This window comes from Thermobia domestica, chromosome 10 (assembly GCF_964235325.1).
Source record: "Thermobia domestica chromosome 10, izTheDome1.hap1.1, whole genome shotgun sequence".
Classification (NCBI taxonomy): domain Eukaryota; kingdom Metazoa; phylum Arthropoda; class Insecta; order Zygentoma; family Lepismatidae; genus Thermobia; species Thermobia domestica.
In genome coordinates, this window is record NC_137463.1 from 154,397,889 (window position 1) to 154,415,133 (window position 17,245).

The 17,245-nt window shown below is 34.3% G+C and overlaps 1 protein-coding gene across 3 annotated transcripts in view; it reads right to left on the reverse strand.

Annotated features, from left to right (window-relative positions):
- The window catches only part of LOC145662782 (inositol polyphosphate-4-phosphatase type I A), a 422,451-nt gene that overhangs the window by 253,537 nt on the left and 151,669 nt on the right, over nucleotides 1-17,245 (reverse strand). For 2 of the 3 annotated variants that reach the window (XM_081728656.1, XM_081728655.1), the window contains one exon: nucleotides 1,532-1,687. In XM_081728656.1, coding sequence (XP_081584782.1) covers nucleotides 1,532-1,687 — 156 coding nt within the window. Of the gene's footprint in view, nucleotides 1-1,531; nucleotides 1,701-17,245 lie in introns of all 3 variants that reach the window. The other variant, XM_081728657.1, reaches the window with a different exon arrangement.

Genomic DNA, 17,245 nt, shown 5'->3' on the forward strand with positions numbered 1-17,245 from the left:
TATTCTACGCTGAACTTTTCTTTATCATAGTACATTTACCTTGTAATGCCACGCAACATGTGGAGCGTTCAATAAGTTGTTGCCCTACACAAAAGGAGTAGTACTACAAGTTTAAAACTTATGTAGTAAATGTGCCCATTTCTTCAATACCATTGTATAATCTTGACGCTTATTGATACAAGAGTTTTGAAGTTGTGATGTTAAAGTCTCAAGTCATGCTCAACCCCTTTTCAGAAACAGGAATGATCCCTCTGCGTGCCCAATGAGAACGACTGTTCGATCTCTTGTGACCATGGGCGAATGTAAGGTATATTACGACGACTCAGAGACTAACGTTAAGAATAAATAGTAGAAGCATTCCCCACATACCCTACCCTAGACTTCTGCCAAGGAAGTCATATTTTTAGTTTTCCTGACGTAATCCTCACTACCACCTAACCTACAATCATAGCATAACTGGGACATATTACAGGGGTCAGTTTCAAATTTTCGTGGTGCCCTGACGGTAAAACGATGTGGCACACCTAGAAAAGGCGTACACTGTTAGTCGGCGATGCTTCCGCCTACGAAGCCTAAGAAACATTTAACTTTATGCAAAATCCCGGTTGTCTGTTAATTTACCATCCGTCACATTGTCCTGACTTCGCGCCCTCAGACTACTACTTTTCTTCCAAAACTGAAGTAATCTTCGAAAAGTACCAGCGTTCCTCTGATTCTGAAGTTATTTCCAATGTCCAGCGCTGAGTCTTCTAGCCACTGTTACACTTTCTACAAAAAATAATTGTAGAATTTGAAAGTTGGTATGCAAAGGTGTTATTCTTTGCGCTATTATTATGCTTAAAAGGACAAATAATACGAGTCAGTTTCAAACTTCGAACTAACTCTCTAGCGCAAGCAAAAAATATATTGGTCGATCATCGTAAATATTCCATAAAAATCATAACTCTATCATCAATAAATTGTACTTTCACTACCTTCTCCTTTAAACGCTTTCCAAGAATTATTCCTACGTTATTATGGCCACCCTTTTCATTACCTGAGTAAAACATTCTATATCCTTCGCTGTTCAACATCCCATTACCTTCCCATCTAACTTCACAAACTCCTACCAAATTAAGGTTATTTTGTTTCATTTCTTCTTGATAAGATTTTCTAATTTTTCTCCCTGTAACATAGTACGTACGTTCCATGTCCCTATCCCAAACCTTTTGCTCTTCCCTGCCTTTCTTTCTCTGTCTGTCTTCCTCTCATTATTACTTTCTCATCCAATAGTCCTTCCCAAGTCATCCCCCCGGAGATCCGAATGAGGGGATATTTTATTTCCGGAACTGTACTTTAACCTGCGAAAGACCAGTGTACATATGTTCTCTTTTTGCTGCCAGCAAACTATGTAGAGGACACATTTAATTTCATCCACTGAGTACAGTGAAATAAGGCAATGTTTACCTTAATGTTTTGACAGACATGGAAATAAAATTCTAAATATTTAAGTTTTAACGGCTTTAATTATTTTACTGTATAATTTACTTACCTAAAAGAAAACCGTATGGACCTTCAGTCGTTGGAGTATCCAAAGTAATAGTACACTGTTCAAGAATTATCACTCCAACAGGTTCAGACCACTGCTCTCTGGATTTAAAATAGAAAAGCATGTTCCCTCGTAATCGACACCATCGCTCTGTGCTGACTAAGAAGAAAAACTAAGAATTACATATTATATACATACAAAATGAATTCGTCTGAAAATTTGAAAGCTAATACTTACCGTTACTGGTTTTCAATAGTTAGAAAATAGTTACATGAAAATACATTTTCTAAGGACGAATTGATACCTAATGCATACGTATTAAAAACTTACTCTTGTTAATCATAATTATAATAGTACAAAGGGGAATTATATGTCTTGTAAACTTGGTGCAAGTGCCTTCATTGCGACGTGTATATCACTGTGAACGACTTGACTCAAGCCCTTGAAGATAGTCATTGTGACGGATATAAATATTGGTAATTTGTGCTCTGAAAGGTTGTGCAGTGACGCGTTTTGTGTTTAATTTGACAGCTGCAAAGATACAAGTGCAACAAAGTGAAATTAGGGATCTTTTGCTTTACAAGTTCGAATAACGCTACGGAAGCATGCCAAAACATTTGTTGGAGAAAGCTGAAAGTGAAGTTGATTACAGAACAGCAACCAGATTGTAAAACTCTGTTCATCCATCAGCCAAGAAGGCCAGATCGCCGAAAATAATTTAGGTCGTGCGTCAGGCCACAGAGGCAAATTCGGCGACCAGCACTGGAAGGTTATCAGTCAAACTCGGCATTAATTCAATGTTTTTCATTGTCTTTATGACCTTGGCACAAATTGCTGAATTAAATCTACGAATTGACCCGTCAAGCACATAAACTTTTGGAAAATCCGCCTGTTCTGAATTACCTTAGAATAATAATGTACGACGAAAAGCTGATAACTTTCCGAAACCGAACGTGCAAAAGTGCCGAAACCGGTGGCCGAATATGGGTGTTTTGATCACAAGGTGACATTTTGCGCCTGGTAAAATGATGAAGAAATACATTCACTAGAGTTCGTTTCAGATGGTTGAATGAATAATATCAACCTATCCCTGAGCGGATTACGTCATCGTCTGTCAAAAAATATCCTGCAGTTGTGAACAAACACGAGCCCTTCTACATCAAGACAACGAAAAATCCATTACATCTAAAAAGACAAGGAATAAACTTCAGGTACTTTTGAACTCATGTTACACCTAGCGTATAGTACGAACCTCGCACCGTATACTATTTGTTACTTCCGATCCATGGCCTACTTCCTGGTCTCGCGATACTTCAATAACATAAAGTAGGTGGAAGCTGCAGTGCACGAATTATGTGTCTTAACGGGCAACAGCGGTTGTGGATCAAAAGACGGATTCAGATTCAACGTATACTCTCTTTGAATACTAAGCAGCTTTCGTTGTAATGTGGGGCATGAAGCTAGTACGCGACCCTAAATATTACAAAATTTTTGACTTGCACTTATACTACTATTATTGTTACTCCTAACAATAATAATGAGATGAATTTATAAACATACGCTTAATGTACTATTTAAATTCACACAAAAATTAATAGTTAACAGAAGTAATACACATATACAAAGGAATAATTACTATTTTTAAATTCTCCTATAGTTTGCAGTTGAAATCACTTTACAGAATCCTGTCATATTCTAGGCTTAGTATTTCTTTCACTTTCTTTTGAATGATACCATTGAAATTAATACGTGCATATTAGAATTGAGTATTAAGGGTATTGAGCACATGTGAAACTGATTTATCATATCTACCTTCACTCACAAACACTAATTTCCGTTTCTCTGTAACAAAAATTGCGTATGTGAAAGAACAAATAACACGACTTATTGTACAGAACACGATGAAAACACGATACACAGAGAAACAGCTGCCAAAAATGTTAATGAAGCTTCACGCCCAGAATAAATATCACGGCCTAACTTTAAGCTCTTCCTCTCATATTTTGTAACTGTGCTGGCCCTTTGAGTGTAGTGCTTAATAAGAGGAGACTACCTAGGTTCAAGATTATCTACGTCCTTATTTAATTTTGGATTAAATTTTAAAAAATCATTAAAACCTTTGGATTAAATTTTAGAAAAGTCTTTAATTTCTACGTTATTCTAATACCCTCACTTCATTTACTAAGTGTTCGGATCCCTTATATGCCTTGACGAACCTCACAAGGGATTGTATGTCTCGAATTGCGTTTTAAAACTACCAACATACATTTCCTCACGTTGACAACGAACTTCATAAACACGTAAGTGGACATCAGAGTAAAAGACCTTTTTGAGATGGAAAATCTGATTTAAGCTTATACAATGAATGATGAAATGAAAAAATCAGTATTTTCGGTCAGTTCAGGATCAAATGGGATATTCAAATACTTTTCCAGCAGAAGCACTTTTCGTTTTACCATCTTTCTATCCCCGTTGCGACTGTCATGTTCATAACTGACTCTATTAAAAAAAAATAAATAAATAAATAAATAATCCAGTACTATGTGTACATCCATTGTTTACGTTTAGGGCGACTCATGCAAATAACTTTTATTAACAGTATTCATTACAACAAATACTGTAAGTCCTTTCAGCATGTAATATTAAACCAAAGAGTACAACAAAGTTAACCCGTTAAGGACCAAGTGTATATATTTTTTAAAAAGTTTGGAATTTCTTTCAAATTCCTTTCGTATTAACGATAAGCATTTGCAGTTTGACAGAATTTCTAAGGTAACGAAAAGCATTTGAGGACACTGGCTTTTTATGATATACTTTCATATATTTTTTTTCTGAATTTCTTTATTGATAATTTTCTAACAATGCACGTAACTTTAAATATTTATTTTCTTTAACATAAGTTAGAATATATTATTTCGTAAATAAAAATATTTATCTAAGTTATATTATTATTATTTGCATATGCAATAATAAACGCATTACATACATATGGAATAAACATATATTGCATTGCAAGACACTTTATTTTTTATCTTTTACAATGCTTTAATGTACTATTGAAATACTATTTAAAATGATACATACATAGCACGTCCAGAAAATAAGTTCCATTTCAATGTATCTCTGCTGCAGCGCTGCGCTCACAGTTCCGCACATGCGCGGTAGACGCTCTGTATCAAGAAGAAGAAACGTGCGCCATTTGGAGATCGCTGTCAGTCACGTACGCTTTGTTGTCCTTGTTTACAATGTCGGTGTTGATTGAAAATCCCGCCACTTGTGAAATCAGAGCGGTGATTCGTTTTCTGAATGCGAGGAAAGTGAAACCGAGTGAAATTCATCGGCAAATTTGCGATGTTTACGGACAAAATGCGATGAGTGATTCAATGGTGAGAAGATGGGTACGACAATTCAATGAAGGACGTAGTGACGTGCACGATGAAGAACGAAGTGGGCGGCCATCTTTCACGCGATTGATGACAAGATCCAGGAAAACCGCAGGTTTACAATTAGTGCTCTCGGTATGGAATTTCCCCAAATCTCACGATCACTAATTCATGAAATTGTTACCAAACAACTGAAATTTCGTAAACTTTGCTCACGTTGGGTACCAAGACACAGGCGGCAAACGTATATGAATAAGGTATACAAAACCTTGTGCTACGCTATGACAAATGCCTGCAAAATTTCGGCAGTTATGTGGAAAAGTAGTTTAAGAGTTGTAGAATTTTGTGCAATAAATAATTTTTCTGTACCTGTACACAATTTAATTTTATTACCAAACGGAACTTACTTTCTGGACGTGCCTCGTACATTTCAGGAATTAGAACAATAAACTTTACGTTAGAATACACTTTCAGTCAGTATGAGAACATGACATTTTCTTATTGCTGTTTATTACGTTATTTCTTACTCCTAGTTTTTCGTATGGTAAACAGCAAAACACTAAATACACAAAGACACGTTACATTTCATACAAAAGGTCCGCAGTTTTCTTGCTGGCATTTCCTTTGCTTTTCCCTCTTCCCAGGAAAGTAGTTTCTTCCATCAAATCTAATGTCATCTGGTAGGCGAGGAAGTTGGGCTTTGGATTTGGTTCTTGATACAACTGATGTAGAAAGTGGTCCTGGAGATTTTGTCTTGATCAAGGCCAAAGCAATTGTTCTTCTAAAGTTTAGCATAGTAATTGGTTGCGAAATCATCCTTTTGTGTAACAGCCAAACGTTGACGATAGCCATATCAAGCATTCGCACGAATATTGGCCAATACCATTTTTTTTGCCACGGATAGAAACTTGATACTTTAATACCAGCCAATCATGCAAATCAACCCCTCCCATATTCTTGTTGTAATTTGCAACGAGTTGAGGTAGCGGAATAGTAATTCTTTCCTTTCTTTCACGGGAATATCTTCTGGCTTGTCGAGTAGGATTTATCTCATCGTAATTTGTTACTAAGGTGACACAATTGTTATCATTCCATTTTACCACTAGAAGTTCGTTTGTTGTATCAAATCTGAAGTCATGGTTTCCCTTCCTTTCTTTTGGAGCTGCTTGCAAGCGGACATTTCTTCAACCTATTTTCACGAACAGCTCCTGTTGCTTTGAACCTTAACGAACTAAATTAACAAAGTGGAAACTAGTGAAATAATTATCAGAAAACAGTTCGTAGGAGAGCGGGTCACTTACAATAGTGATAAGGTTTTCAACAACTTCTGTTCCAAGTGGTATCCTATCCTTGTTATCGTCAGATGCACGTCCACAATACAAATCAAAACTGAAGCAGTAGCCATCAGCTCCGCATATAGCCCACAACTTGTAACCAAATCGAATTGGCTTTCCTTTTATGAATTGTTCCAGTCTGTGGTGGCCGAAATATTTTACGATCATTTCGTCCACTAAAAGATGCTTTTCGAAAACATCGAATTTCTGAAAACCTGAATTTAGCATATCTATCAATGGTCGAACTTTCAATGCCTTGTCCAAATTTACATCGTTGTTGTCGTTGAAATGTAGAAATGATTTCAACTTTTGAAACCGATTTCTTGTCATTGACTGCTATACAACGGAAACACCTCGGTCTTTACTCTGACTACAATCTATTGTAACCTCAAAGGATAAGAATGCCGAGGAAAGCTCTAAGTTCTTCCACTGAAAACACGAACTTGGTATCATTCCTGATAGTAGTAACATAGAGAACACTTTCCTTCACAATATACTCTAGTACATCAAACGTTACGAACTCTCCAAAATTTGGAGCGGAATATGGCTCTGTAGTTTGTCCTTGAGATTCTGAGATGCTACTGCAGCAGCATCACAGTCACTATTCACACATTTCGAATAATACGGTTCTTTCTCCCTCCATATAGGCGTTTCATACTCTAAAGTACATTTGCTATTCGTGAACAGATTACCGTCTTGGTTATCAGCGCATAGATGATCAAGAACAGTACACTCCAACTCAAGTTCTCCCGGAACATCGACAACGTCCACTTCACCAGTGTCCTCGACATTACCTTCGTCTTCGTTTGTAATATCACCTGTGGCACTTGGCGGGAGAATAGTAACAACAGCATCGGTTATGGTTTCTGCTGAATCAATTCGAGCTAACTCATCAGGAACTTATTCCACTGTTAGGCACCTCTGATAACGATATCCAAAATTGTTTGCAATCATAGTTACTGGGCATAATATAGCTGGGCACCTTTTTACTTTATACCTTGGAAGCACAATTATCATAAATAAGAATAGGGATCAAAATAACTGTTACGAGACTTTTGTATCCATTCAACAAAAGCAGTTTTCATTGATTTTGTATTCAAATTCCATATTACAAATAAACAATAATTTATTTTTCTTTATTTAACTGATAAGTAATTTAAAGTAGTTAAAAGCTCCTGTGTAAAGACTTAGTAATAATCAACTAGTAGATGTAGTGCCATCTGTTGACAACAATGCAGAAATTAAATGAGAACATGCAATATAATAGCAGTGGAGAACGCACTTTATCATTTAAGGAGAAAATGTCATTCATCCCAGAATGAAAATTACAATCCCTTTAGCATGTGTTCGATTACAACTCGGTTGCTTGGGAAGCATCACCAGAACAAAATTAAATTTATAATCAATACATCAGAGAGCCTTCAAACGGGCAAAATATATTTTCACATTGAGATGAAACGCAACTTTATTTTCGGAGAGCATATATTATTTTAATCTCTTTCACTCTTCTTTGAGCATATTAAATATATAAAAGACCTAAAAACGCAATACATTTTATGAAATCGTTACTTAAGTAGACTGTCCTCTTTAAGGACAGTGGGATCAAACGAGTTAAAAAAATTTTACCAAACACAAAAGCAATTTTAAAACTCAATGTCTTCTCAGTTGCTTCTTTGCTTATTGAAATTTAGGTCCCCTTTTAGCACCGACGCCTGCAACAACGTGGTCATAGAGTTTAGGTGAAATCTGTACTACAATGATATATAAAATGCACTCCAGCCGAGAATTGAACCCGCCCATATTAGGAATTACAAAAATTGAATCCCCAATCGAGTTTCTTGACATGTGCAGAAATCCACACACAAATTAGTGAGGTAAGAGTATTGTACGAAAGTGACAGAGAAATCGAAATTGTTTTATTAAATCCAAAAATATTGAATTAAATATGGCTGCGAGGAATTTCATGAATAAGTGAACACCCTTTTATTGATGATCGTATCCAAAAGGCACTCTATTGAACGAAATTGAGATAAAAAAAGAGATCATTATCAAAGAACATCGTCTCACTGTTGTAGCAATTTGTTCTGGACATGGAGGCTTGCCAATATTTTCATTAACTCTTTTCCTCTTGATTGCTTTTTTCAGTGTTACGTTGCAAATGTTGTGTCTTGTTTTCCCTTTCTTATACCTTACCTCACAGTATTCTGAAAATATGAGAAAATTCACACAAAGCAAACAAATAGTGATTATATTCGCAAGTGAAGATTGTGAAGCGGATATCTTAAGTCTGATGGAAAACATACACGGAATTATTATCCCTCAACATTAAAATTTGAAAATGAAAAACACTATTCTAAGTAGTTAAGTTACACTGACGTTGTCAGTGATGGCTCAGATTTTAACAGATGTAGGAAAACATCCAAAATATCTACATTTGAGAATAATCGTAGAAGCTCAAATAACCTACTCTTTCACTTTTTATATAAAGTAGTATTTTCTCACTTTTGGTTACAGTAAACTCCATTATTTACAAACTTGTTGAAATCCCAAATGGCGTCTGCCAACTTCTATATTAACAGTATTAATAGTTCATTCAACCTTTAGTTCCGCATAAATTTCTGCAATAAAGCTTCATTTTATTTAGCAGTTTAGTCAATGCATTCCTGCCTTCTCCCGTGGTTTTGTTAATAGAAGTGCATTAAGGCGAGATAAAAGGTCCAGAGTTAGAATATGTTCATCACTATGTTTCCAAGTTCCGTCTAACGCATGAACGTATGAAACCACAACTTTTTTCGCTGCAATGACGATGGTTCGGTTATATCACATCGAATACAAATACTATGAGAAAAAAAATTACTATAGGTAAATATATTATTATAATCGCAGTTTTTCATTCATAGTAGAGAACGGGCAAGTGACGATGTGACCTATGAGTTGATCCGTGCCTGGACATTGTTCACAAAAGAGTACAAAGCGGTGGAAAGAAAATAAAGTCGTTGGGAGACTTCCATGAATTAATAGGTTTAGCTTGAAATGGTACTTTACACTGAAAAGCATTCCAAAACGGAGTGCTAAATGCCTAAGGAAATCGTGCCTTACCAGATAACTCAGATTAACAAACTTAATTTGAAAGCTGAAACAGTCAAATTTATTTTTATTAACTCAGTCTATCTCACATTTACATACTTTTCTGAACTTGCATTTAAAACATTAGGGAATGGCAATGGCAGATTAGAGATAGCAATTTTGAATTTGATAGCACGGAAACGTATCGGAAGGTTGATTTGATTCTCAGATTAAAACTCCTATGCTAGCGAATAAGAATGGCTTTATCCTATGGTTGTTTTGCTTCAGAACGCGACATATCGTGAATGGCATCTTTTCTTGTTGATATACCCAATAATCTTATTATTTTTTTTTTAAATACCAACTTAACGTCGTATGCTACAAGTAGCAAGACAGTATTTCCAAATGAATTTCTTTGGTTTTCATTTATTTACAAATACTTTTTTTTTTTTTTTTTTTTATCTATAGAACTTACGATATATATCTGTTATTATATACTCACAAGGGAAGCATCAATGAGCTCATATCGAAACCTACCGTAAAATTTCACTCACGAGGGAACCTATCCAAGTGTAACTCTGACTTCGAATCGAGACTATGGCCGTTGGATACTTTGTCCCAAAAGAAAATAACACGAAAAGGGATACATCCTCGATCGCAACTGTTACGGAGATATAAACATGAAAAGTTAGAAATTGAGCTCCATACTATACATTACAAAGTCAGATTCCGAGTCAGATTTTTCGGGAACGATCGTGTAAGGAAACTCAGCGAATACATATCAAATTAGTGTGGGAAGCCCAGCACCTTTCGAATGAAAAATATGTGTCCGGTTGCGACAGACAATGTATCCTTTCTCTTCTAGGACACGAAATCAATGGTCACGGTTATTCAATGGCCCATTGGTCATTCGAAGTCACACTTATACTTAAGTAAGGTCCGCTGTGCGACTCTGTGAGAGACTGCAGCAATTTGCCTTGCATTTGCTATCTGCTGTGTTTAAAAAAGTGGCCAAACGATCAGTGATTTGTGGTTGTGCCCATTAAGACTTTTTCTCAGGATCACAATACCTACAACATATAACGGTTTCTGCCATTTTCACCGAAATCCAGAGTATTGTTACCTGCTGCTGTTAAAAAAGTTGCCCTGTAGTGGCCAAAAGGTCAATGATGGGTTGTTGTGCCTATTGAGACTTTTTCTCAGGACTATAATATCTACAGCATATCACACGGAGGTTTTCATTCCAATAATTTGAGAGGTATTTACGTCTTCGCAATTTAGCCATTTCCCATGACTTCGATATAGTAAGATGTTTATGCTCCTTAGTTTATGATTGGCAAATGAAGGATTTGGCCTATCACGAGAACGACGATTCTCGGAATTATTTCGATTCTAATCTCGCAGTGACTCGGATCTAATCTCGATTGGTTGGCTTATACGAGTGGAGTTCAGCGTCCCGTTCAGCACCGAAGCTATATGAGCCGTGGACCACTGAATCTGGACAGGATCTGAACCACTGCAAACTTTCAAATATGACCTTAAAGAAATAATTCAAATTTTACGCATACATTGCCTCGATTCTTTTAGTTAGGCCTGACCTCTTTATTTGAGTTAGTACTACAATATTCATCGTTTTCTTTTACAAAATAAGCAAATTATTGTAGCCGATTTAAAATCTGCATACTTAATTGAACTCTTCTGTTTCGGCATTTTTTCTTATTCATTTCTTTATGTATTTTTCAAAAGTCAAATTTTGATACGTACTAGCTATGACTGTGGCAAGAAAGGCTTTCAAACTATGCCAATTTATAGTTCTGAAATAACTGAAACGAGATTTTATTTATTTATTTATTTTCTTAAATATTGTAAGCTTGAAATACTTCCAGTATCATCATTTCAGGTTTCGCCAATGAACGAAAGGCAAGATTGTATACCGACGTAAGAGTTTGAGTTTTTAATTAGTATATTAGTACGCAATTTATTGAAAAGCATCTGTTCGTCAAACTCACAGGGGCAATTGCCACCCCTGCCCTCGCTAAATGACACCTTGATAGTCCGATCCTGTTTAGGAACAATGATTTACTTTTAAACAATGGTCGCGAGCAGAATATCGAAAAATCCACATATTAAGCTTACAGAGAACAATACTAACAATTCAACAATTTCTTGGAGAAAATGGGGGAGTTATGGTAATTCGTTTAAATGTTCGTACGTAGTTCAATCTTGTGTTTTGTCAGAATAATGGTTTTTATATCATAGCTACGAAGAATTGATATCGATTAGAAACGCTTTGGAAACTCTTGAATTAGTTGTTCTCAAAAAAACCTTGATTTTTATATTTTATATATATATATATATATATATATATATATATATATATATATATATATATAGGGTGTTTCAAAACAACAGAGGAAAACATGAAAAAATGACGCTAGTAACGTTGTATCCAAAGCTGATTGTTGATATACAGAGCCAATTAATAGATAGCAAATACAAGGATATGTAATAAGTTATTGAAAGAAATAGCAGAAAATGTATTTAACAGTGTGCGTATAGGCTAACTATCGTAGTGAATCTGTAATGTTTCGTTTATTGGAAGGTAAGCCTGAAATTTAACTAGTTAATTTAGTAGTGGTACGGTAAAATGTGAGTAGCTGAAGGTAGTAGGAATAATAAATAACATTAGTTCAGATCGATGGAACAGGAGTCTTCGTGGAGTATATTATATATATATATATATATATATATATATATATATATATATATATATATATATATATATATATATATTACGTATCATATGTATACAATACCCCGGTGGTATTGTGTACATATGACAACCTATATTACAATACAAACAGTTAGTGGCGCATACAAAAAAATGTTATAGTATGGGACTATTGAGTCTATGGGCTATTTTGTGAATTGGTTGGTGTTTCGTAGTACTGACTAGTACTTGAGAATACAGATATGTTGATTCGTAATTATGAATATTAAGAATATAATAGGAACCCAACATATAAATATATAAGCCCAATAATGAGTATACGTAAGAGAGGCCACTAGATCGAAATGAGTGAGAGTGTGAATGCGATCGGAGTCTCCCAGACCTATCGTCGAAGATTATAATTTCCGGAAAGCTAATTAATAAAATTGAGTTGAGTGGAAATTAGTCGCAATTCGATGTGTAAGTGAAGATTAATAGTGGAATAACATCGATGCGTATTGATATCTTGCGAAACTTCATAAATACGGCCGCATATTATTTAGTAATGTTATTATACCATATATTTACAATATTTCCAATAACGAGGAAGATTTAGTAAGGAAAATGTAATACAGGTTAACACATCCTATAGATATTTTTTCATTATTTCGTTATTTCCAGTTATTTGTTTTACTGTTTTTTTTTAAATATATATATATATATATATATATATTCGAATTAAGTACTTTCTTCCTACTTTGTTTTTGTGTGAGAGGAAGTTTTCATCTCCTTGTATACTCTATGGCGTTTGTCATGGTTCCTTCGGGGTAGAGCTATGTCGTGATGTGGGGGGGGGGGGACATGTGTGTGAGCTCACAGTAAAAAAAGTTTAACGTTATTTTCCATCACCGATGGACTTGTACTATAACTATCCGATTTAATTTTAAGCTTAGCTCCGGACATGTTATTTATCTCTTATTGAAGCTTGCTCACATTCTGACTGCTTTGATAACGCTAATCTATTATCAAATTTCGGGATGAAGAATTGATGATGATGTAAAGAAAAAAAGAATATATTTACTTAGTTCACCTTTTGATTATAGTATTCTTTTTATTTAAATTTTCTTGAATTGGATTTTTGTTTTTGAAAGATCTTCCTTTCTATTGTCTTCTTTGCTTTAGAACCGACTTTTGGTGGTAATGAAGTTTGTTTGTTATATAGAATTTGTTCGTAAATTCCAATTCTGAAGATCGTCTAGCGGAGACGGAATAACTAAGGCGCAGGTACTTCGGAGGAACTTTCTAACGGTGGTCCTCCTTTGTATCTCTGCTTGGTCACAGACTTCTAGCGGGTTTTAGGATAGTATAATCAGTCTGTATTCTGAGGAATGTACGGCTTTGGGGTCTATGTCTAATTGTTTCGGTTTAAAGCAACAAATTGTTGCAAGTTTTTGTTATCTTCGACGACCTAAAATTGTTTGTTTTTTTTCTTTTTTGCTACCTCGGTTCTTTTACTTTTATCTCTGATTAACGATGACTCCAAGATGTCGATTATTCAAAATCTAAGAAGCTAGCGTTATTAGGAATGGGGAAAGAACAAATCTTAAGTTACTTGATATTTTTATCGGCTTGGAGGCATTTGATGTTCGCTCTTTGAATATTTTTTTTCTTTCCCATCTGTTTCCTCAAACTTTTTTTTTTACCAGTTCGTATATTCCTTGATATAAGTATTTTTTTAATATATATTTATGATAGAGACATCTCTAAAAGATGGCATGTTACACATATATGTATATTTCATTTAAAAGGGCTTATAACTGTGGTTTTGGATTTTTAGTTCCGAAATGGGTTCATGATCTTGGAAGTCGTATTCTATATTGCTGAGAAATAGGTCTCCATTAAATATACCTGTAATACGATATTCATAGTGGTTCAACAGATTATATTTCTGCCATTTTTAGCGAAATAGTATCATTAACATCAGCTAGGCCTAGCTAATCACCAATAAAGAGGAATATATTGACTTTTAATAATTAACGTCCTTACGAGAATACTACTGTATAAATACACAATCTTCTGTTATTACAAATTTAATAGCTTTTACTATAATATTTTTATAACTAACTTAGTATACCCTTTTGCTAGACCGGGACTGTGCAGCATTATCTGTGGTTGAATGTAGTTATCAGAAATGTTGTTTCATACAGTAATACCTATGTTTAAGACTTTTAGTTAATTAAATAAGAAAATCTTGTGTAAATTGCTTATTTGCACTTCAATCTGTTTTCTACACCGTCTCACTTAGTCAGCGATGAGTATTCTGACGACATTTTCTGGAAATGCAGCGACGTTACGAAATTTTAACCTTTATTCGAAATAAATTGATGGAAAGATAAAATATTAACATTTATATTCGATGTTGCCATGTAAAGTCAATATTTCTGTATATGATTTCTCTGTACGGACAAGAATATCTCCAGGAACTATGAAAATTTTCGTAATCAGTGAGGAATCCGTAGCAATCATTCTATCCCAAAAGAAATATATTTCAAGTAACCAAAGTGAAAGTGTAATTGCGTTAATTTAGTGCGTTCATCTTTATAGAACAGTGTTTCCATAATTACTTATTTGGAACTGCCATGTTGCGAAATCACATCCGATTTATATCTTTCTCGAAGTGCAAATAGTGACAGGTCAACGCAGATATCCAAATATGCCGGAATCAAAATAAAGTTTAGAAATCAATCACTATACAATTTGGATAAACCGGAATAATGTGCTGAGAAATATCTAGATTATGAATCACCATGAATTTAATATGTTTAAATTACAGTGAAGCAGTTAATGGCAAGGAATTAGTAATTTACTGGAACTGTGATATACTAAATTTTATTCATAAATACACTGTCTTCTTCATAAACAAATATTTTGCCTAATCGACAAAACAGTAGAACAGTTTCTTATATGTATGTATATATATATATATATATATATATATATATATATATATATATATATATACATTGTTCTTAAATAATTATGGAAGAATATGGAAAAATTTCAATATATTTAATGCTATGGAACGTTTCCCTGAGAACTAAAGTTCAGAACATTTTTGCTACTTTTTTTTCTTAAAAAGAAAAAAAAGATACAGCTTTACGCAATGGTAATAAAAAATTTTATGAAACTTTCTCTGACAAGTAAAGCCATAAGAAAATATTTTTTTTCTTTAACCATTGACTGTTTTTAAAAATTACTTGATACTACGAATCTTATGTGAAATATTGCTGAAACCATATTACTGTTTACTCCCGTATTAGGTATTTCCATTTTGAAAAATATTAATCTGTTTATTTTGAAGTTTAATATATATATATTTTTTTTAATTTGAATATGTCGAATTATTAAATGCAAATAAGAATTCCAGCTGGAAAAATGTTTCTTTATTTCCTATAAATTGTAGAAGTATGCATCCTAGCAAATGGAGGTAGTTTAGTAAGACTTTAATTTTATTTGTGTTTATATGTTAGGTTGATATGGTGGTGTGGATTTACTCCGTTTTGGTTATAAAGAATATTTCAGTAGTGAATGATTATATATATATATGAGAGTAGAATCAATACCCAGCCTAGGCATGCACTGAAAACAGTATCAATCGAACTTAAGAAGTAATATCTAATTATTATTACTCATCTTTATATGACATATATTCAGTGCTGTATAGCACAGAAGAAGATAGAGTAATCGTTGAAACGGCGACAGTTAAATATTATATATATATATATATATATATATATATATATAGTGAAGTAATTTTATTACAGAGTTAGGTAGTAAATGTTTTCTCTCAGGGTTATTCTTTTATGTGGATAAGTTAGATACTGTTTCTTCCTTCTCTTTTCTTATATTATCTTCTTCTTCTTTCTTCTTTCCTTCTTTCCTAGTCTAACGGCCATACTCATGTCATCCTATTCTAAAGACATTCCCTCTGGAATGTTTTTTTTCTTCGGTGAAATGGCCGCCTTATTCAACATACGGTTAATATTGATATGGTTTCTACGGAGATCGTTGCTATGCAGATGACATGAGAGATGGGGTTACGGGCATTTAATTTGAAATACTCATCAACTACCTGTATAAAAATTGTTGCGTATATACCAAGTTAAGGCTAACTTTGAGATACAGCATAAGCTCCTTATTCGCGGGGTATATGTTCCATAAATATGCCGCGAATACAGAAACCGTGAATACGGAATGGTAATTTATATGGGATTATAGGGGATACGTTCCTAGGTGACAAAATAAAAAAAAACAAATACATATATAAAAAAAATCAATTTACTTTAATTGAAGTTTTTGACCATATTGATTAATTATTATCTTCCGGCTTAGGCAATGGTATGAAGAATTTTGTAATTTTTTCTTGCTTGGCAGTTTTTAAAAACTCCTTCAATTTAGACTGATATTCAGCAGTGGCATTAGCAATTTGCCTCTTAAAAATAAGACTTCGTTCCATAGACGGATCAATTTTCATAAAGAAATCACAAAGCTCATTTGCCATTCTTAAACCTTCACTAAGATTTTTCAAATTAAATGTCACGTTTCCAGTGCTTGTTGAAGCCTCTTCTTCAATGGGCTGTGAATTTAACATTTCCTCCAAGTCGGTTTCAGTCAAATCTTCATCTTGCGATTCAAGCAATTCCTGAATGTCACTTGATTCTATCTGTTCGAACCCATCTCGTCCTATTCCATTCGCAATTTCGGCTATGTTTGCAGTCTAAGTTTGAATTTGCACACATTCTTCGTCATTTTCCGCAGTCAAAGCAGGCCACAGTTTTTTCCAGAATGACTTCAATGTGTGTGGCTTCAGTTCTTCCAGCATTCCATAACATTCATATCAGGATTACATTCCATATTATCCAATACGATTTTGAAGGTTCGTCTAATGTAATAGAGCTTTAAGGCCTGGATTATTCCTTGGTCCATAGGTTGAAGCAAAACCGTCGTGTTGAGAGGTAAAAATGTTACTTTTATATTTGGATGCATAGTTTCAAGTTCACGAGGATGACAACAATTCCGGAACCAGTCACAAAAAGTAGCACTTGTAACCCATGCTTTCTTATTAGCACGCCAAAACACTGGCAGGTCGTCCTTGTTTTGATTTTTTAAAGCCCGAGGATTTAACGATCTGTAAAGCATCAGTGGTTTAATGACACAATCTCCT